General features: G+C 41.4%; 1 protein-coding gene across 1 annotated transcript in view; it reads left to right on the top strand.

Annotated features, from left to right (window-relative positions):
* marchf4a (membrane-associated ring finger (C3HC4) 4a) overlaps positions 1 to 23,158 on the top strand; it is a 41,832-nt gene extending 18,674 nt beyond the window's left edge. Inside the window, 3 exon segments of the mRNA XM_063010632.1 lie at positions 1,476 to 1,631; positions 6,366 to 6,558; positions 22,663 to 23,158. Of these exon segments, the coding sequence (XP_062866702.1) occupies positions 1,476 to 1,631; positions 6,366 to 6,558; positions 22,663 to 23,078 (765 nt within the window). The 3' untranslated portion in view covers positions 23,079 to 23,158.
* The last annotated feature ends 378 nt before the right edge of the window (positions 23,159 to 23,536 follow it).

Below are 23,536 nucleotides of genomic sequence, written 5' to 3' on the forward strand. Positions count from 1 at the left end.
TCTAGACCTTCATCAGTGGACACAGGACGCTGCCCATGGGGCGCTGTTGACTGGACATTTTTGGGTGGTGGACTATTCTCAGTCCAGCAGGGACTGTGAGATGTTTAAAAACTCCAGCAGCGCTGCTGTGTCTGATCCACTTATACCAGCACAACACACACTAACACACCACCACCATGTCAGTGTCACTGCAGTGCTGAGAATGATCCACCACCCAAATAATACCTACTCTGTAGTGGTCCTGTGGGGGTCCTGACCATTAAAAAAACAGCATGAATGGGGGCTAACAAAGCATGCAGAGAAATAGATGGACTACAGTCAGTAATTGTAGAACTACAAAGTGCTCCTATATGGTAAGTGGAGCTGATAAAATGGACAGTGTGTAGAAACAGTGTGTAGGTTTTAATGTTATGGCTGATCAGGGTATATAAATTGGTAGCAGGCACAATTGGCCTCTAGTCTGCTGGGTGGGAAAAGACCGGAGTAAAGACCGGACTAAGCCGACCTCATGCGCAAATCCACTGACTGACAAAGCCCTATTGATATTTTATGCATGCATTAAGCATCCTTATACCCAGTTTGCCTTCTTAAACACGTAGTATGGGTCTAATAAGGACACCTCAGTCTGTTCCTATTCAGTTACGAATAAAAAAGGCAGAGCTTTACCATATCAAGCATTTGCGTTCTAATAATAAGCCGCAGAAGCACGTCCTGTCATTTAGCAAATAGGCTCAAAGAGTTTTCTACAAACACAGCAGTCATTCTAAAGACTGCTTTTTTGTATCAGCCACCCACACAGTTTACTGAAAGCACGCTCAAGCTGTGCTGTATTGTGTTTGAACCTGTTTTCAATACGACTAGAGAACAGTGGATTGGGGAATGTTTTGAAATACTTTACGATGCATGAATGCAGCGCCTTAGAAAACTGTTCCTTCTTTAAACCCTGCTGAGGTGCAGATGAGGTGTCACCTTCAACATCTGAGCTCTGCTACAGCCTGAGCTAATAGCGTCATAGTTGTATGGAGTACAATATATATACTTACTGTAAACATACATCTACAAGAACATGCTCAGGAACGCTTTACATATAGCTGGATTTCTGCATGGATGACTTGTTAGGTGTGGTCTGATATTTGGGCCATTCCATTGAATGAGTGCCAATTGCGTGAATTGGACCCACCGCGAGCCTGAATCAGATAAGGCGCTGGTAAAAATCCCAAATGGCCTAAATTTTACATTTTAGGCATGTAAATGGTTTTACAGTTAATATAAGATACGATCCAAGCAACTAAGTCTTAAAGGCTTTACACAAAGACCCAAACATCACAGTTTGGTGATGGTGAAGCCTAGAACCCTCAAGCGAAACCAAAACCTTAACCACTATACCACCGCCGCCCGACTGAAATGTTAGAAACTAGACATCAGTGTGCTACAAGTCAATTCTTATAAAGGTTTTTGTGTTCTTGGTCCCACAGGGGGAGCTCTTGAGTCCGTGTCGCTGCAGCGGCTCTGTGCGCTGCACTCATGAGCCGTGTTTAATAAAATGGATCAGTGAGAGAGGATCGTGGAGTTGTGAGCTCTGCTACTACAAGTACCAGGTCATTGCCATCAGCACCAAGAACCCACTACAGGTGATTTACTGCAAGTCAATAACACTGTTTTAATTTCCTTCAGGATCAATAAAGTATTTATCTCTATCTGTCTGTCTGTCTATTTATCTATTCATCCATCCATATATCTATATCCATCCATTCATCTATCTATATCTATCCATCTATCTAACTATATCTATCCATCCATCCATCTATATCTATCCATCTATCTAACTATATCTATCCATCCATCCATCTATATCTATCCATCTATCTAACTATATCCATCCATCCATCCATCTATCTATCTATATCTATCCATCTATCTAACTATATCTATCCATCCATCCATCTATATCTATCTAACTATATCCATCCATCTATCTATCTATATCTATCCATCTATCTAACTATATCTATCCATCCATCCATCTATATCTATCTAACTATATCCATCCATCTATCTATCTATATCTATCTAACTATATCCATCCATCCATCCATCCATCTATCTATATCTATCCATCTATCTAACTATATCTATCCATCCATCTATCTATATCTATCCATCTATCTAACTATATCCATCCATCCATCCATCCATCTATATCTATCTAACTATATCTATCCATCCATCTATCTATATCTATCCATCCATCTATCTAACTATATCTATCCATCTATCTAACTATATCTATCCATCTATCTAACTATATCTATCCATCTATCTAACTATATCCATCCATCCATCTATATCTATCTAACTATATCCATCCATCCATCCATCTATATCTATCTAACTATATCCATCCATCCATCCATCCATCTATATCTATCCATCCATCTAACTATATCTATCCATCCATCTATCTATATCTATCCATCCATCTATCTATATCTATCCATCCATCTAACTATATCTATCCATCCATCCATCTATATCTATCCATCTATCTAACTATATCTATCCATCCATCTATCTATATCTATCCATCTATCTAACTATATCTATCCATCTATCTAACTATATCCATCCATCTATCTATCTATATCTATCTAACTATATCCATCCATCCATCCATCCATCTATCTATATCTATCCATCTATCTAACTATATCTATCCATCCATCCATCTATATCTATCCATCTATCTAACTATATCCATCCATCCATCCATCCATCTATATCTATCTAACTATATCTATCCATCCATCTATCTAACTATATCTATCCATCTATCTAACTATATCCATCCATCCATCCATCTATATCTATCTAACTATATCCATCCATCCATCTATCTATATCTATCCATCTATCTAACTATATCTATCCATCTATCTAACTATATCCATCCATCCATCCATCTATATCTATCCATCCATCCATCTATATCTATCCATCCATCTAACTATATCTATCCATCCATCTATCTATATCTATCCATCCATCTATCTATATCTATCCATCCATCTAACTATATCTATCCATCCATCCATCTATATCTATCCATCTATCTAACTGTATCCATCCATCCATCCATCTATATCTATCCATCTATCTAACTGTATCCATCCATCCATCCATCTATATCTATCCATCTATCTAACTATATCCATCCATCCATCCATCTATATCTATCCATCCATCCATCTATATCTATCCATCTATCTAACTGTATCCATCCATCCATCCATCTATATCTATCCATCTATCTAACTATATCCATCCATCCATCCATCTATATCTATCTAACTATATCTATCCATCCATCTATCTATATCTATCCATCCATCTATCTATATCCATCCATCCATCCATCTATATCTATCTAACTATATCCATCCATCCATCTATACTGTATCTATCCATCCATCTAACTATATCCATCCATCCATCCATCTATATCTATCTAACTATATCCATCCATCCATCTATATCTATCTAACTATATCCATCCATCCATCTATATCTATCTAACTATATCTATCTATCATCTATCTATCTATATCTATCCATCTATCTATCTATATCTATCTAACTATATCTATCTATCATCTATCTATCTATATCTATCCATCTATCTCTCTATATCTATATCTATCTAACTATATCTATCCATCCATCTATCTATATCTATCCATCTATCTAACTATATCTATCTATCATCTATCTATCTATATCTATCCATCTATCTATCTATATCTATCTAACTATATCTATCTATCATCTATCTATCTATATCTATCCATCTATCTATCTATATCTATCTAACTATATCCATCCATCCATCTATCTATATCTATCCATCTATTTAACTATATCTATCCATCTATCTATCTATATCTATCTAACTATATCCATCCATCCATCCATCCATCCATCTATCTGTCTGTATCTATCCATCTATCTATCTATATCTATCTAACTATATCCATCCATCCATCTATCTGTCTGCTTAGTTTATAGTTTATAACTGCTTAGTTTATAGTTACAGATATTTCTTAAAAGTGTATGAACGTGTACGATTAGTTATGCCTGTAATCCAGAATTAAGTTCTATACCGTAACAAAAAATATGAATGTAAATGTTCATGTTGCAATGACGGTGATGTAAAATAATGTTAAAATAATTCAAAGTCCAAACATTTGAGTGGTTAACGAGAACGCTACTTTACATGTCACACAAGCTCAGTGCAAAACACGAGCACGAAAACGGTACAAATCCGATCTCTTCCCTACACACTCGCTCCCTACGCCCTATAGTGCGCTTAACATTCTTAAAGGGCCAGACAATATATTTAATAATTCAAATTACACGACAGGTGAGACATTCTTTTTTCTTAATATAGCGCTTTTATTTAGGAAAAAATAGTTCTTACATAGGCAGGAAAATCTATGGCAGACAAGAGTCAGAACAGCGGATTGGGCGTAACGTTATTATTACTGTTTGCTCCTTTTTCTCAACACTTGTGCTCGATCTACACTGAAGATATATTTAGTAAATAAGTACATGTCCGCGCATGCACGCGCTTGTGTTCATTTCCGGTTGAACTGATAAAAAATGTTGATTTTGAAAAATTAAAAGACGAGCCGTTTTTCAGTTTCTGCTTGTTAGCTCACAGCTAACGCTAGCCAGTGTGGCTCTTCACTCGTCTCTCTGTGTGAGCACCCCACAGCCAATCAGCGAGCTCCAACCGCCTACCCCTCCCACCCCTCCCTTACTGTGGATGCGCGCATGTCCTAAAGTCTCAGTTTTCAAGGTAAACCTGAAGCAGAAATTTGGCGCTTCACATTTAAAAAATACCGTCACCATTTTTGAATACCGTCACCATTTTTAAATACCGCGGTATACTGTAATATCGTCATACCGCCCAACCCTAATATCTATCTAACTATATCCATCCATCCATCCATGTAACTATATCCATCCATCCATCCATCCATCCATCCCTGTAACTATATCCATCCATCCATCCATCCATCGATATCTATCCATCTAACTATATCCATCCATCCATATCCATCCATCTATATCCATCCATCCATCCAATCCCAAGAGCAACAATGTGTCCATTTAGCATTTTCTCCAACCCAAGATTTTGTTACAGTTTTTAAATACATAAAACAAACCCACAAGGACACAAATACGAAAGGATTAAAAAAATTACACTGAGTAGTAGGGATGTAACAATGCACCGGAAAACAGTTAGAAATCGGTGCGCATGTGCCACGATTTGAATCGGTTAATGATTGTTGTCATAATTTAGGAAAAAATCATATCGTGAACCCAGTATCGTGAATCGTATCGCATCGTGGGTAGAGTGTATCATTACATCCCTACTGAGTAGCACTGCACTAAAGCTGTACTAGTATTAGTTTAGCCGGTTACAGTCAATATTGAGCCTGTCACCAAAATTGTACATGTCTACAAGCCATATACTGTATATATATTGCTATTTTATATTACAATCCTTCTTATTCGCTGATACTGAAGGGGAATTTGGGGAATTCAGAGTCGTGCCTTGATCTCCGGGCTCCTCCACTTCCTGTACAGGTGCCTTGGTCTACGGACCAGTGTCCTAGCCCAGCGTTGAAGACCCCACCCACTTTTCGGTCCGGTAGCTTAGCGGTTAAGGTACTGGACTAGTAATTATAAGGTTACCAGTTCGAGCCACACCATTGCCACTGTTTTTCGCTTTGGGTAAAAGTGTCTGCTAAATGCCTTAAATGTAAATGGGGGAAATTAGAATGATTCAAATGGCTCTGAACCAGACAGGGGCCCACAGTTACAGTAGTATTTATATTTTACCCCTTTTCCACTACACAGTAGCCTATAGTACAGTACTTTTTTACTTTGTGACCCCATATTTAATTGTTGTTTTTTATTGCCAAGACATCCAAACTGTACCTAAGTATCCATGCATAAATTTAGCCAACCAAGACAACAGGCTCAGAGAATTCACTGCGGAACATACAGCAGTTTTCAGAAAGCATGACAAAGCAAGAAAAATATACAAATGAAAAAAATAAGGCCCTTCATAGATACTCCTGCATACTCTTAACCAGAAATGGAAAGTGTAAAAAATAAAAAAATAAATACATTCTATCTGAACAGACCTAGCAAGGCCACACAAGTGTGTATCTGTTGTATTACAAACCTCACCTAATAACTGTTGTTATATCCTGTTGAGATTGAATAGACTTATCAGTATATCCAATATTTGGAAAATTGTCATTGACAACTTACCTTGTCCGTCTGTCTCTGTGCAGTGGCAGGCCATCTCCTTAACGGTGATCGAGAAGGTGCAGATTGCGGCGGCGGTACTCGGCTCGCTCTTCCTAATCGCCAGCATTTCATGGCTGTTGTGGTCGTCGCTCAGCCCCTCGGCCAAGTGGCAGCGCCAGGACCTGCTCTTCCAAATCTGCTACGCCATGTACGGCTTCATGGACCTGGTGTGCATAGGTGAGTCTATTAGGATGTCTGTTTAACAAACAGACAAGAAGCAGGTACATCATTTAACATTTTGTTTTTTGATTACTAGAGATGCATGAGTACCGATACTGGTATCGGCCCGATACCGCGCTCATTAACTTGTACTCGTACTCGCAAACGAGGCTCCGATACTAAACATCCGATACCGTGTACCTAGTGCACGTTGCTGCGTTATGCCAAGTTCACACTACACGACTTTCTGATTTGTCAGGTCGCTGTACAGTTCACACTACACGACTGAATCTTTTGCACTCGGGAGTCTTTCAGTCGGAGTGTATTTCACACTACACGACTGATCGGTGATAGGGGGTTTCACACTACACCATCTATCACCAACTGGAATCTCAGACGAGCTTCTCTGATCTCCCAACCTATGTTGGTTTTTTTTTTATTTTTACAAAAACATTCATGAGAAGTGACGAGGGGTTTAATGATACCACGTCCAAAAATGCACGTCAACAAGTAGCGAGTGATCAAAGTGTTTGTGCGCTGATGTGCAGCGTAAAATCAAAGAGGAAAAATAAATGAATCTGAGTGGATTTGGCAACACGAACAGTATGGATGTTCTGTAGTGAGTTGGAGGTTAATAAATATTTTTGCAATGCAGTGTTGGTGTTATGTTTTGTAGAGGATCAAATCAGAAATCCTGTAAAACTTGTGTGTGTGCCGGTGTTTTCTGATATAAACTATATTAATTAAACCCCTGTCCCACCTGTTTACACTCCTCTCCTGCGTTTCCCCTCACACCGTATCCTGCGTTCTTGAGAGCCGAGTTTTGATCGCCGAGCGAACACAGAGTTGCTCCCGAGCCGGCAAATCTAGCGCTGAGCTCGGGAGCAACTCGGCGTTCCCTCGGCGATCAAGACTCGGCTCTCGATCGCTAAGTGTGAACTATCCAACAACTCGATCCGACCGGCTTGCCGAGCGTCAGATATCTGATGTGAGATGTGCGACTGGGAATAAGTGACATGTCGAACAGCCAATGAGAACGCAGGATACGGTGTGAGGGGAAACGCAGGAGAGGAGTGTAAACAGGTGGGACAGGGGCTTAATTAATATAGTTTATATCAGAATACACCGGCACACACATGTTTTACAGTATTTCTGACCTGATGCTCTACAAAACAGAACAACAAAACACCAACATTGCAAAAATATTTATTAACCTCCAACTCACTATAGAACAATCCATGCTATTCGTGTTGCCAAATCCACTCAGGTTCATTCATTTTTCCTCCTTGATTTCATCACATCAGCGCACAAACACTTTGATCACTCGCTACTTGTTGACGTGCATTTTTGGACGTGGTATCATTAAACTTCTCGTCACTTCTCACGTGTGTTTTTGTTTAAAAAAAACAGTATTCTAAATAGGTATCGGTATCGACAAGTACAAAAATACATGTACTTGTACTCGTACTCGGTTGGGAAAAAATGGTATCGATGCATCCCTATTGATTACATATGATAGTAATTTAGTCAAACTAGGACTGTGGTCACTATGGTGACTATGGTCACAATTGTAAGTTGGGTTAGATTAAACAGTGTCTTTTAACTCACTATAACTCACTATAACTGAGAACAGTGGTAGCTCACTGGTTACGATACTGGACTGGTTATAGGAGGGTTGCTGGTTTAAGGCCTACCACTGTCGATTGCTTGGATAGTTTGTTAAATAAAATACATATGGCAACTTAATGTCATACATGTAGATGTAGGACAGCATAAGATTTAAAACATTACCATATTTTAGCACATTGCCCAATATATAATCATAATGCGACATTCTAAACTTGGTATTTCTATTTACATGTATGCATCAGGATGCATTTCGCTTCCTCTTTTCATTTCGCTTCCCCGAAAAGATTCTGGGCTAACATGACAAACATGTAAGGGGTCTGCACGGTGGCTAAGTGGGTAGCACTGTTGCCTCACAGCAAGAAGGTCCTGGGTTCGATCCCCAGGTGGGTCGGTCCGGGTCCTTTATGTGTAAAGTCTGCATGTTCTCCCCGTGTCTGTGTGGGTGTACCCCGGGTGCTCCGGTTTCCTCCCCCAGTCCAAAGACATGCAAGTGAGGTGAATTGGAGATACAAAATTGTTCATGACTGTGTTCGATATAACCTTGTGTGAACTGATGAACCTTGTGTAATGAGTAACTATCGTTCCTGTCATGAATGTAACCAAAGTGTAAAACATGACGTTAAAATCCTAATAAACAAACAAACATGTATGTGGAGGTGGGTATGTCAAGATATTCAAGTATTTAACCAATCGTTCTTGTTATTAAATATACTTTGTGCAGCGGTAAAACATGCTACCCCACTACTGGGGAGATCTGGGTTTGAATCTTAGTTGTGCTATTGGGCAGTCAGGTGTCTACACTGACTACATTGCAGGCTATGTCCCAAGGATTGGGGGAAAACTTGGGCCAAACAGCCTAGCCATTGGGAGACTAGTAAGTGTGCTCTCAGTGCAGGTCCCAAGCCTGGATAAAATAAGAAGGGTTGCATCAAGAAGGACATTTGGTGTAAAACTGTGCAAAGCAGGTCTGTGGACCAGAATAATCTGCCGTAGCGATGCCTAAATAGAGGAACAGCCAAAAGAAGGAAAAAAAAACAATAAATGTCTAATATTAATATTTTACTCTTAAGTTTCAGTAACTAACTTTATTTGCTTTAATTAGTTCAGCCTAAAAAGTATTTGGTCTTTAGGAATTTATTTTGGGTTCAATCTGATTGACCCTGGTGTGGTCAGTCTGTGGAGCCGGAGCTCATTTGAGGCACGACCGCCTAGAAACTGATTATTGCAATTCCCTTGTTAACGTCTTCCTACTAAGCTGGTCAACTGACTTCAGCTCATCCAAAACTCAACAGCTATAGTCCTCAGATCTATAAAACAGTCTGCCCACATCACTCCCACCCTCCACCAGCTGCTTTGGCTTCCATTAGTCGCTTGTATTAAATACAAAATAATTCTGCTTACTTTTAAAGGCCCCTTCCTACCTTAGCAAAGTCCTTCACTCTTACTGCACCCTTAGATCCTCTGGCACAGGCCTTAGGTGGCAGTTCTTTTAGTTCTTCTGCCACAAACTCGCTTTTGTTCCTCCATTTCTTCCTTCATAGGTCAGCTAAAAACATTCCTATTTACTGCACATTATTCTTTTTCTATGTGTTAGTTTTGCTGTTTTTATATATATATATATATATATTTTTTTTTATTTTACCCCTTTTTCTCCCACTTTTAGCACAGCCAATTTCTACCCATCAATCATCCTCTCACTAATGCTGGTCCCCGCTCCTGATTGGGGAGGACGAGGCTGCTCCACGCCCCCTCCGAAACGTGCACAGCAATCGAACATCTTATCACCTACACTTGACCAGCGCAGCGCGGTACAGCGCTGTGCACGGAGGGCCACACCCCCTACCGCACTCCTTCCCCATCTCCGCGCAGGCGCCACCAACCAGCCAGCAAAGGTCGCAATCGCACCAGTCTGAGAGAGAGTCCCCATCCGGCTTTAGTCCCGCCCCTTATCTGAACAACAGGCCAAACGTTGTTCATGTAGCCACTCAGCCGGCAAGGCAGAGCCGAGATTCGATACGATGTATTCGAGATCTCAGCTCTGGTGAACAGCGTGTGTTTTACCGCTGCGCCACCTGAGCGGCGTTTTGCTGTTTTTAATGATCAATTTTAAATGATAAATTTATAATGATGTTATATGTCGTTTCCTTTAATAATTACATTGATAAGTGTCCTTGGGTATGTGAAAGGTGCTAGATAAATTGAACTTATTATTAGTAGTATTATATCGGCGACTGATCTCAGTCAACAAAAGGCTAGGCCGCAGGTGGTATTGCGTATGTTTATTTCTGGTTATGGTAGCTGTAAATGTATGAATAAAAGATGTCAGATCCACATATATAAAGACATAGTTTTGTTTCCTGTGAAAAGTCACGTAGGCTCAGTTTGGCTCTGAACATTTATCAACGTTCTCTAAAATAAAAAGGCTCTGACTGATCCTAGATCAGATGTGGAACGCTTTGGTTTGGACGGGTGTTTGGGAAAGCTACAGAACATGAAAGGGAGATTTTAAATCCATCATTCTTATCTGGGGTACAGGTTATTCCCAGTCTGTTTTGAAGCTTAAGCCTGGTTTAGACTTAGAACTGAACGCTTCTGAGAAACTACAGAAAGCTTTAAACATTATGCACAGGTTAAAACCTAGCTTAACTTCCCTTCTTGTGAGCGTGTTGTGGAATAGTTCTGATATATACCAGATATTATCCAGCCAAACAAACTCGAACCCGCATGGGAACCGTCCTCCTTTACGCTAGTGCTCTTTTCCTCCCCTATCAGAGAAGCTTCACATCTAATTAAATGATAGAGTTGTGACCGGGTGTAGTTCAATAACCTTACTGCAAGATTTCTAGGTGGAGCAGTTCATGTCCTTTCTGTGTGGAGTTAGCATGTTCTCCCTGTGTCCATGTGGGTTTCCTCCAGGTGCTCCGGTTTCCTACCACAAGTCAGAAGACATGCAGTCAGGTAAATTAGAGCTACTAAGAATTGGGTTTCACTGGCCACATCACATTTGTCATTACATTAATGTAATAAGTTCAGTGTGAAAAGGGGTAAAGTACTAAATACTGCCCTACCGTCAGTAGCTAATAAAATGTATGTCTATGGTAGAGGTGAGGATGTCAAGGTCACTCATTTTTTTTTATTAAATATACTTTGTGCAGTGGTAAAAACCTACCACTACTGCTGAGACCTGGGGTTTGAATCTTAGTGGTGCTATTGGCCAGTCAGGCGTCTACACCATGGGTGTGTTCGAAAACCTAGTGAGCTTATAAGGCATGTTTTTCGAACACATTACTTAGACAGCGATTCCATCAGTTCCAAGAGTGCTTTATGGCATTTGAACCAATGGGATTAGGTGGCACAACGTGCTAGCATGTCAACTAACATCTCCCTTCATGTACTGAAAACGGTTGAATTCGCTGACAAACCCGAATTTGCTAATAAATACACTTGTGCAAGTTTATACAAATTAAAAATAAATAAATAATTGATTTACGTTTGTAAATAACTCATTTCTCTGCACCGTCCGCCATGTTTTTTTATTTTTCTGTGAGAAAAATCCCAGTACTGAATGCTGGGATTGCCTTGATTACTAAGGACTAAGGACAAACGATACACTCTACCCACGATACGATGCGATTCACGATACTGGGTTCACGATACGATTTTTCCCCGTTTTTTTTTTTTTACTGAAATTGAAGACAAATGATGACAAAGTTTCCTTTTCCTTTCCTGATGACTATCTTTTATTTATCTAAATAATGAATGCCCTTTTATTTCTGATGTAGGTACAAACTATGCAAAACAATTGAATTAAGCCCAATTTGGCTGAAAACCCCCGAATTTGGCAACCAGGCGTATAGCCCCAGTGACATCATCTAGGCAAGGTGAATAGCGCCAGTGCCTTCTGCTGTTTAAAGTGAATATCGATTCATTTTACATGTCAAATCGATTTGAATCGTGGAATTTTTGAATCGGTTATTAGCTGTATTGTGGTGAATCGTTACATCCCTACTAAGGCAGCATTGGATGCTCCCTCGTTCTTGAGTCAAAATAGCGTTGAAATTGTAAGATACCTTACTAGTGAGCATATTAAGGCATCTAGGATTTCGAACAGCTTCCTTCTCGGGAGCGTGCGTACGATGACGCAAAATGCTGTCTATGTAGAGAGCTCACTAGGTTTTTGAACATACCCTATATCTAGGCTGTAACTAGGGCCCTAATAAATTCACAGGAAAAACGGCTTAATTTCATGGACCTCGTTTTTCAAAAATCACAGATTTTACGGATTTTTACAGAAAAGTACCACATTTCACGGCAGTTATAAATGACACTTATAATTGAATGATAAAATAAATGGAAGCTACAATACACAGCACAGCCTACCTTAATCATTAAATGTAAACCTAACACATCCAGCTACTCAGTTACTCAAGTAATATTTTTGGTGCTTTAGACTTGGTGCAACATCTTGGACATTTTAACTAACCGATTGCTAACTGAATTGCCGTAGGATTGCTAGGACTGACTCGTGCAAATTAATAGTGCAAGTTAATCAGTAAACATGAGGCACTTATATATACTACAAGAATGAAAAATTACATATTACATGGAAAACGGCTCAGTGACAAGAATTTCAGGGCTATAAATTAGATACGGCCTTAGCTATACTGTATTCCAAGGAACAAAGGGACTAAAAATTGCCCTAAGTGTGTGTGTGTCTGCTCTGTAATAGACTGGTGACCTGTCTGGGTTGTTTTCTGTCTTTTTCCCAATGAATTAGACCCACTACAACCCTGACCAGGATAAAGTAGTGGTAATGATAACTGTGCATCTGCTTTGCTATGAACGTGTGACAAAAGCTACCTCCACTCCAGCAGAGAGAGGACAAGCCAGAGAAAAAAATAACGATTGTTAGAGAAACGGACTGACAAACAGCTCAAGTCGAAGATTTCTTCACGTAATCACTACAATATCACACTGACATATAATCCTGAAGTCGAAATGAAGAAATTGGCTTGTGTTTTCAGACCCCATCCAGCTCGCTCTCGTCTCTGACAGCTGGGTAATATACGAGGCTTTGATAAAGTCACTGTTGTGGCGCGTCGTGTCACAGATGGTCCATAAAACCAGATGAGAAATACGGCGAGGGCTTTAGAGGCCATCTTTATAATACCGAGCACTGATGGAAGGGGAAGACTCTGACTCGATTAAGATGACGGGTACGGCTGAATAGAGCAGGCAGAGCTATTGGAATTTGGTTCGGGCGGCTACACATTCAGACTGAAGAGTATAAAGAGTATAAATTCCATGCTGATGAGAGACTGGCAGTATGTGGATGCTTGGGGCAGGTTAATAGGCAGTGGCTGAACAATACGGTTTGTAGAGGCAGGGGACAAAAAAACAGATTTCTTTATAGTAACATTGCAAAACGTTACCACGTTAGTACATGTGCTTTCAAATATTATTACAAATCTATAAAATTATTCCTTCTGGTATTTATATTTACATTTTCTTCACTTAGCAGATTCCTTTATCCAAAGAGACTAATGCCAAGTTTAAACTACACGACTTTCAAGTTGTTCAGATCGCTGTACAGTTCACACTACACAACTGGATCTCTGGCATTTGGGAGTCTTTTATGTCAAAATCAGGGCAAAAATTGTGTAGTATGAACTAGGCATTACAGTACTATGACAGTATACATTCTGAACAATTAAGGGCCTTTCTCAAGGGCCCAACAGCAGCAACCTGGCAGTGGTGGGACTTTAACCAGCGTCCTTCTGATTCGTCTGTCTGTCTGTTATTGTTTTTATTGGATTTGTTTTAAAGCTTAGGTGATTTGAGGGGTGAAGGAACTATGCTTAAATATGACTTATTATTGCATTATTATTAACAAACAATATGTTTTACCACCACTTTTATCCTGGTCAGTGTTGCGGTGGGTTTAATTCACCGAGCAAAAAGTAAGAAACACCCCAGACAGGTCGCCAGTCCATCACAGTACAATTTTGTATCTCCAATTAACCTGACTGCATGTCTATGGACCAGAGCTTCCGAAGGAAACCCACACAGACACTGGAAGAAAATACAAACTCCACACAGAAAAGACCCAGAAAGCTCTACCTGGGAATCGAACCCAGGACCTTTTTGCTGTGAGGCGACAGTGCTACTTATTGAGCCACTGTGCTGCCCCTTTACTTAAAGATACAGTATACACCAAACAGCCATAACATTAAAACCACCTCCTGGTTTCTACACACACTGTCCATTTTATTAGCTCCTCTTACCATATATAGTTCTACAATTACTGACTGTAGTCCATCTGTTTCTCTACATACTTTTTTAGCCTGCTTTCACCCTGTTCTTCAATGGTCAGGACCCCCACAGGACCACTACAGAGCAGGTATTATTTGGGTGGTGGATCATTCTCAGCACTGCAGTGACACTGACATGGTGGTGGTGTGTTAGTGTGTGTTGTGCTGGTATGAGTGGATCAGACACAGCAGCGCTGCTGGAGTTTTTAAATACCGTGTCCACTCACTGTCCACTCTGTTAGACACTCCTACCTAGTTGGTCCACCTTGTAGATGTAAAGTCAGAGACGATCGCTCATCTATTGCTGCTGTTTGAGTTGGTCATCTTCTAGACCTTCATCAGCTGTCACAGGACGCTGCCCAAGGGGAGCTGTTGGCTGGATATTTTTGGTTGGTGGACTATTCTCAGTCCAGCAGTGACAGTGAGGTGTTTAAAAACTCCATCAGCACTGCTCTGTCTGATCCACTCATACCAGCACAACACACACTAACACACCACCACCATGTCAGTGTCACTGCAGTGCTGAGAATAATCCACCACCAAAATAATACCTACTCTGTGGTGGTCCTGTGGGGGTCCTGACCATCGAAGAACAGCACGAAAGGGGGCCAACAAAGCATGCAGAGTAATAGATGGACTACAGTCAGTAATTGTAGAACTACAAAGTGCTTATATGGTAAGTGGAGCTGATAACATGGACAGTGAGTGTAGAAACAGGGAGGCGGTTTTAATGCTATGGCTGATCGGTATATATGTATATATACAGTGTATCACAAAAGTGAGTACACCCCTCACATTTCTGCAGATATTTAAGTATATCTTTTCATGGGACAACACTGACAAAATGACACTTTGACACAATGAAAAGTAGTCTGTGTGCAGCTTATATAACAGTGTAAATTTATTCTTCCCTCAAAATAACTCAATATACAGCCATTAATGTCTAAACCACCAGCAACAAAAGTGAGTACACCCCTAAGAGACTACACCCCTAAATGTCCAAATTGAGCACTGCTTGTCCTTTTCCCTCCAAAATGTCATGTGATTTGTTAGTGTTACTAGGTCTCAGGTGTGCATAGGCAGCAGGTGTGTAGTACAGCTCTCACACTCTCTCATACTGGTCACTGAAAGTTCCAACATGGCACCTCATGGCAAAGAACTCTCTGAGGATCTTAAAAGACGAATTGTTGCGCTACATGAAGATGGCCAAGGCTACAAGAAGTTTGCCAACACCCTGAAACTGAGCTGCAGCACAGTGGCCAAGATCATCCAGCGTTTTAAAAGAGCAGGGTCCACTCAGAACAGACCTCGCGTTGGTCGTCCAAAGAAGCTGAGTGCACGTGCTCAGCGTCACATCCGACTGCTGTCTTTGAAAGATAGGCGCAGGAGTGCTGTCAGCATTGCTGCAGAGATTGAAAAGGTGGGGGGTCAGCGCTCAGACCATACGCCTGTCAGTGCTCAGACCATACGCCGCACACTACATCAAATTGGTCTGCATGGCTGTCACCCCAGAAGGAAGCCTCTTCTGAAGTCTCTACACAAGAAAGCCCGCAAACAGTTTGCTGAAGACATGGCAACAAAGGACATGGATTACTGGAACCATGTCCTATGGTCTGATGAGACCAAGATTAATTTGTTTGGTTCAGATGGTCTCAAGCATGTGTGGCGGCAATCAGGTGAGGAGTACAAAGATAAGTGTGTCATGCCTACAGTCAAGCATGGTGGTGGGAATGCCATGGTCTGGGGCTGCATGAGTGCAGCAGGTGTTGGGGAGTTACATTTCATTGAGGGACACATGAACTCCAATATGTACTGTGAAATACTGAAGCAGAGCATGATCCCCTCCCTCCGGAAACTGGGTCGCAGGGCAGTGTTCCAGCATGATAATGACCCCAAACACACCTCTAAGACGACCACTGCTTTATTGAAGAGGCTGAGGGTAAAGGTGATGGACTGGCCAAGCATGTCTCCAGACCTAAACCCAATAGAACATCTTTGGGGCATCCTCAAGCGGAAGGTGGAGGAGCGCAAAGTCTCAAATATCCGCCAGCTCCGTGATGTCGTCATGGAGGAGTGGAAAAGCATTCCAGTGGCAACCTGTGCAGCTCTGGTAAACTCCATGCCCAGGAGAGTTAAGGCAGTTCTGGGAAATAATGATGGCCACACAAAATATTGACACTTCAGGAACTTTCACTAAGGGGTGTACTCACTTTTGTTGCCGGTGGTTTAGACATTAATGGCTGTATATTGAGTTATTTTGAGGGAAGAATAAATTTACACTGTTATATAAGCTGCACACAGACTACTTTTCATTGTGTCAAAGTGTCATTTTGTCAGTGTTGTCCCATGAAAAGATATACTTAAATATCTGCAGAAATGTGAGGGGTGTACTCACTTTTGTGATACACTGTATATATTTATTAATTTATAATCTTGTAACCTAGGCTAATGTAGCTAACACAATTGGAACTGATCATGGTAACGGGAAGGGGGCTTCCTAAAATTTGAATGGACTTCATCGGAGCCAAAAAATGGGTCACAAAGAAAAAGAAAAAACAGGCACATAAAAAAAGAAATGAACTTGAGCCACCTTGTGGAGGCTTTACGTTACACCTTGTAGACCACAGTGGGACCAGATTGCCAGCATGTGTATTAATTAAGTATATTTCGTTTTGTTTTGTGTTTTGATGAATTTGATGTGTTTTCATGTGTTGCCTGGGTCACAGTAAAAATCCTTGACAAAATGTGGGTCGCTTGAAAAAAACTAGATTATTAAACAACATCTGAAAGAAAAGAGGATATAGAGCACTAGCAAATACCTGGTCGATAATCACAAGAGGAAAGTTCCTGGAACCACAAGTAATCACAACATGCTCTCAGACAAAAGATAATGAAGGGAAAAGAACTAGTCGTTACTTTTATCTCCTGTACAGCCATTTTTTTCTAATGCTGTATCACAGTCTGCTTTCCCTGAACAATGCCTCTTAAAAGATGACATTTATTAAAACTGCATTGTCTTTTTTACTTTTAGAATACATAATTCCATACTAAATACTAAATGGTATTTGTTTAAGCCATGCAGCCTTACATCTATTAATATGACAGGCAGACATGGGGTCTGTTCAAAAACCTAGTGAGCTGCCTTACTGTCTGCTGCCTACATAGGCAGCTGCCTAAGTAGAAAGGATTCTAATAAGTAATTGACCGATAAGTCAGGTTCTTTGGATGCAGTACTTAGACCACGATTACACCAGTTTTCGCTTACTAATGCCTAGTTCACACTACACGATTGGTCGACTGGTCGGCGCTAGATTTGCCGGCTCGGGAGCAACTCGGCGTTCGCTCGGCGATCGAAACTCGGCTCTCAATCACTAAGTGTGAACTACCCAACAACTCGATCCGACCAAGATTTCTAACATGTCAGATATCTGATCTCAGTTGCCCGACTGGCAGTGAGTGACATGTTGAACAGCCAATTAGAACACAAGATACGGGGTGAGGAGAAACGCAGGAGAGGAGTGTAAACAGGTGGGACAGTGGGATAATAAAGTTTATATCAGAATACACCGGCACACACACGTTTGACAGTATTTCTTACTTGATCGTCCTCTACAAAACATAACACCATCACTGCATTGCAAAAATATTAATTAACCTCCAACTCACTATAGAACAATTCATGCCGGTCGTGTAGTGTGAACTGTACAGCAACCCGACAAATCAGAAAGTCGTGTAGTGTGAACTTGGCATAAGCTAACACAGTTAGCCTCAGGCCATTCAAGCCAGTGGGCTGAGGCGGCACAACCCAGCAAACATCTCCCTCCATGTACTGAAAACGTTTAAACTGTCACTGACGAGCCTGAATTTGCAAAAAAATGACATTTTGCACCTTTATACAAATTGAAAATCAATGGGTGTGTTCGACAACCTAGTGAGCTGCCTTGCTGTCTTACTGCCTACATAGGCAGCTGCCTAAGTAGAGAAGATTCTAATAAGTCATTGACTTATAAGTCAGGTTATTTGGATGCGCTACTTAGACCGCGATTACACCAGTTAGGGATGAGATTGCACAACGCGCTAGCTTAACATCTCCCTCCATGTACCAAAAATGGTTAAATTGTCACTGACAAGCCCCAAATTCACAAATAAATGACACGTTTTACAAATAAACAATAAACATTTATTTACATTTGAAAATAACTTGTTGCTCCGCATTCAACCGCCATATTTGTTTTTGTTTTTTGTGAGAAAAGTCGTGCCGCACTGAATGCTGGGATTGCCTTCACCGCTAAGCAAGCATTGAATGCTCCCTCGTTATTCAGTGAAGATACCGGTCAAATTTAAGATACCTTACTAGGCAGCATTTTAAGGCATCCTTGGCTGATCTAAGTTCGGGTTTGGGGAAGACTGTACAGCCTGGGCACCTACAAGGTTTATAAAGAAGGAAGTAATGTACAGCTAATTGAAGTGAAGGTTCTGATTTCAAATTTCAGGAAGCCCCCTTCCCATCACCGTGATCACCTCCAATTGCGTAAGCTACATTAGCCGTGTGGCTAATGTAACTGTAACATACATGTAGGCTACTATCAGTAGCCTAGTGGTTAAGGTACTGGACTAGTAACCAGAAGGTCGCTGGTTCAAGCCCCACCACTGCCAGGTTGCTGCTGTTGGGCCCTTGAGCAAGGCCCTTAACCCTCAATTGCTCAGACTGTATACTGTAACTGTAATGTAAGTCGCTTTGGATAAAGGTGTAAATGTATAATAAATGTAAATGTGTAAAGGTTACAAGATTATAATTTGTCATTTTTTGTGAGAAAAGTTGTGCCGCACTGAATTCTGGGATTGCCATCACCGCTAAGGAAGCATTGGATGCTCCCTCATAATTCAGACAGATTATCGCTTCAAAATAAGGCACCTCATAAGGCAGCATTATAAAATGTGTCTATGTAGAGAGCTCACACAAGTGATTTTCTGGTTGTGTCCCAAATGGTCCTATATGTGCTACATAGGGTCTGTTTGAAAACCTAGTGAGCTGTCTTACTGTCTACTGCCTACATAGGCAGCTGCCTAAGTAGAGAGGATTCTAATAAGTCATTGACCGTGATCAAACCAGTTTTTGCTTACTATGCTAACACAGTTAGCTTCATGCTATTCAAACCAAATGGGATGAGGTGGCACAATGTGCTAGCATGTCAACTAATCTCCACTGTGTATCGAAAATGGTTAACCTGTCACTGTTAAGTGACCAAATTTGCAAATAAATGACACTACATGTTATACAAATTAAAAATCAATGATAATTTCTTTACATTGAACAATTAGGCACCTCGTTGCTCTGCATTTGTCCGCCATATTTGTATTTTTTTGTGAGAAAAGTCGTGCCGCACTGAATGCTGGGACTGCCTTCACTTCTAAGCAAGCACTGGATGATACCGGTCAGATTTAAGGTACCTTACTAGGCAGCATTTTAAGGCATCTAAGAATTCGAACAGCCTTCTTCTCGGGAGCGTGTGTAGGATGACATAAAATGCTGTTCATGTAAAAAGCTCACAAGGCTTTCAAACACACCCACAGTGTATAACTCTACCATTGGTAGTACCGATGCACAGTCTATTCAGTACTGTAGTGAGAAGACAAAGAGAAGGCAAGTGATATAATCAAGAAGCCGACGTCAGAGCTTGGCCTTAAGAGCTTCCTCTGGCCTGATTTTCAATTTTTTCAGCTCTCAGGAAAGAATTGTGTTTGTTCAATCAATACACAGCTCAGGTCAACCAACCCCCTCCCCGGTAAAGAGAGCAGCTGCGGTCCAGCATGGAGAGGAAGCGGTGGAGAGATTAAGGGTGTGTTCGAAAACCTAGGGAGCTGCCTTGCTGTCTTACTGGGTGTGTTCGAAAAGCTAGTGTGCTGTCTACATAGGCAGCATTTTACGTCATCCTGTGTGCGCTCCCGAGAAGGAGGCTGTTCGAAATCCTAGATGCCTTAAAATCCACACTTCTGAGGCATCTTATTATTTCAATGTTATTTTGGCTCAAGAACGAGTGAGCATCGAACGCTGCCTTAAGTGATCAAGACAATCCCAGCATTCATGGCTGACGGGGCGGAGAAACGAATGGAGTTATTTTCAAACGTAAATAAAATATTACTGATTTTTAACTTGTATAAACTTGTACCGAGTGTTTTTATTTGCAAGTTCGGGCTTGTCAGGAAATTTATCGGTTATCGGTACATGAAAGGAGATGTTATTGACGTTAGCGTGCTATGCTACCTCAGTTTATTGGTTTTAATGGCGAGATGCTAAATGCTAAACGCGAAATGCTAAACCCGATGTTATCGCTGTCTAAGTAGTGCGTTCGAATAACCTGCCTTTTAAGTCACTAACTTATTAGAATCCTCTTTACTAAGACAGCTGCCTCTTTACTAAGACAGCTGCTTCGCGTTTAGCATTTAGCATCTCGCCATTAAAACCAATAAACTGAGGTAGCACAGCACGCTAACGTCAATAACATCTCCCTTCATGTACCGATAACGGTTAAATTTCCTGACAAGCCCGAACTTGCAAATAAAAACACTCGGTACAAGTTTATACAAGTTAAAAATCTGTAATATTTTATTTACGTTTGAAAATAACTCCATTCGTTTCTCCGCCCCATCAGCCATGAATGCTGGGATTGTCTTGATCACTAAGGCAGCGTTCGATGCTCACTCGTTCTTGAGCCAAAATAACATTGAAATATTAAGATGCCTCAGAAATGTGGATTTCAAGGCATCTAGGATTTCGAACAGCCTCCTTCTCGGGAGCGCACACAGGATGACGTAAAATGCTGCCTATGTAGACAGCACACTAGCTTTTCGAACACACCCAATGTGATGGATACAGAGGATTTTCTGTGGTATTTTTTTTTTTTAGAAGTGGAGTATTAAGCAGTTCTGGGGATCATCATAATTGATATGTTAGATACAGAGGCTCTGTTTATTCATTTCAATTAACTTTACTTGACATCCTTCTTTACCAACCTCATAGATGCCCAGGCTGTACAGTCTTCCCTGACCCCAAACTTAGATCAGCCAAGGAAACTTAATTTAGATACTCATTAGAGCCACAAAGCTAATGAACCCTTCCTGAATACTGCGTGCAGACGTTTTATTTACATTTACATTTTCAGCATTTAGCTGACGCTTTTATCCAAAGCGACTTACAGTATACAGTCTAACCAACTGAGAATTAAGGGCCTTGCTCAAGAGCTCAACAGTGGCAACCTGGCAGTGGTGGGGTTTGAACCAGCAACTTTCTGATTACTAGTCCAGTATCTTACCCGCTAGGCTACAACTGCCCGGTTTCAGTTTAACCCATTGCTAGTAAGTTTATCAAATCAGTGAACGGAGCTCAGACATCAACCCCAATGAACACTTTTGGAATAAACTGCAGCACTAATTTGGAGCAAGCCTGGTGTTCACAAATGGTAAGTCTATACACCGACCAGGCACAACATTATGACCACTGACAGGTGAAGTGAATAACACTGATTATCTCTTTATCACAGCACCTGTTTGTTAGTGGGTGGGAAGCAGGAAAAATGGGTAAGCGTGAGGATTTGAGTGAGTTTGACAAGGGCCAAATTGTGATGGCTAGACGACTGGGTCAGAGCATCTCCAAAACTGCAGCTCTTGTGGGGTGTTCCCGGTCTGCAGTGGTCAGTGTCTATCAAAAGTGGTCCAAGGAAGGAACAGTGGTAAACCGGCGACAGGGTCATGGGCGGCCAAGGCTCATTGATGCCCGTGTGGTCCGATCCAACAGACGAGCTACTGTAGCTCAAATTGCTGAAGAAGTTAATGCTGGTTCTGATAGAAAGGTGTCACAGTACACAGTGCATCACAGTTTATTGCATTTGGGGTTGCATAGGCACAGACCAGTCAGGGTGCCCATGCTGACCCCTGTCCACCGCCGAAAGCGCCAACAGTGGGCACGTGAGCATTGGAACTGGACCACAGAGTCTGATGAATCACGTTTTCTTTTACATCACGTGGATGGCCGGGTGGTCATAATGTTATGCCTAGGTGTATGTATATGTATAGCATTTACAGTGGAATCAGAATTAGCATACATATTACAATAGCTATATGGTAAAAGTGTGTGCATGTGTGTGTGTGTGTGTACTAACCCTCACATCTTCCTCTTTCTCAGCTCTGATCGTACACGAGGGACCGTCTGTGTTCCGGATCTTCCATCGCTGGCAGGCTGTGAATCAGCAGTGGAAGGTGCTCAATTATGACAAACTGAAAGACTCCGAGGACACTCACAAGGGCAGCAGCACCCTGCGTTCTTTCTCCCTCCCGATGACCAGGGTCGCCGTGCCCTCACCCACAGCGGCCTCCCCGTCCTGTTCGGCCCTCGCGCCGGCCGCCGCCACCATCACCCCCGGCACGGCCGTACCTTTAGACGTTGCACCGACTGAGGACCCTTCAGAGTCAGGGCATCACTGTGCTTACAGCCTGCTGAATCTGATCAGCCTAAATCTGAGAACCCAGGAGCCCCGGAATACAAACACGCAGCTGAGGAATGACAACCGCGAGCTGGTCATGAGAGTGACCACGGTCTGAGACTGGCGAGGAGCTCATTTAAGGAGGGAAAATGTGACCAGTCTTACCCAGCTGGCTCAAAATAAAGAAAGTAAAGTACATTTGTATCGACTGGAACTGAAAGGTGCAGAATTTTGGTAGGTTTAGGGCTGATGGTGTTTTAAGAACCAACGCAGAGGCGAGATCGAGTTCAGCACTTGGTCCATCGTTGCTGGTATAAGTTGAAGGTGTTTACAAGCACAAAATGTAACAGTAAAAGTCAGCTCCAGTATGCACACAGTACAGTAAGAGACAGAAGCAGGTCTCAGACCTACATTAAATATTACACACCAGGTCAACAAAGTCAAGGTTTCGTCCAAGAATCTACTTGGCGTTAAAGAAATACCCCAAAATGTTCAACCTAATCTCTATTTCACTTTTCCCTGTACTGAGAAACCAACTGAAACCCTGTTTACTCTTAATGAAGGTCTAATGGCAGT

This window comes from Trichomycterus rosablanca, chromosome 15, assembly GCF_030014385.1.
Source record: "Trichomycterus rosablanca isolate fTriRos1 chromosome 15, fTriRos1.hap1, whole genome shotgun sequence".
Lineage (NCBI taxonomy): Eukaryota > Metazoa > Chordata > Actinopteri > Siluriformes > Trichomycteridae > Trichomycterus > Trichomycterus rosablanca.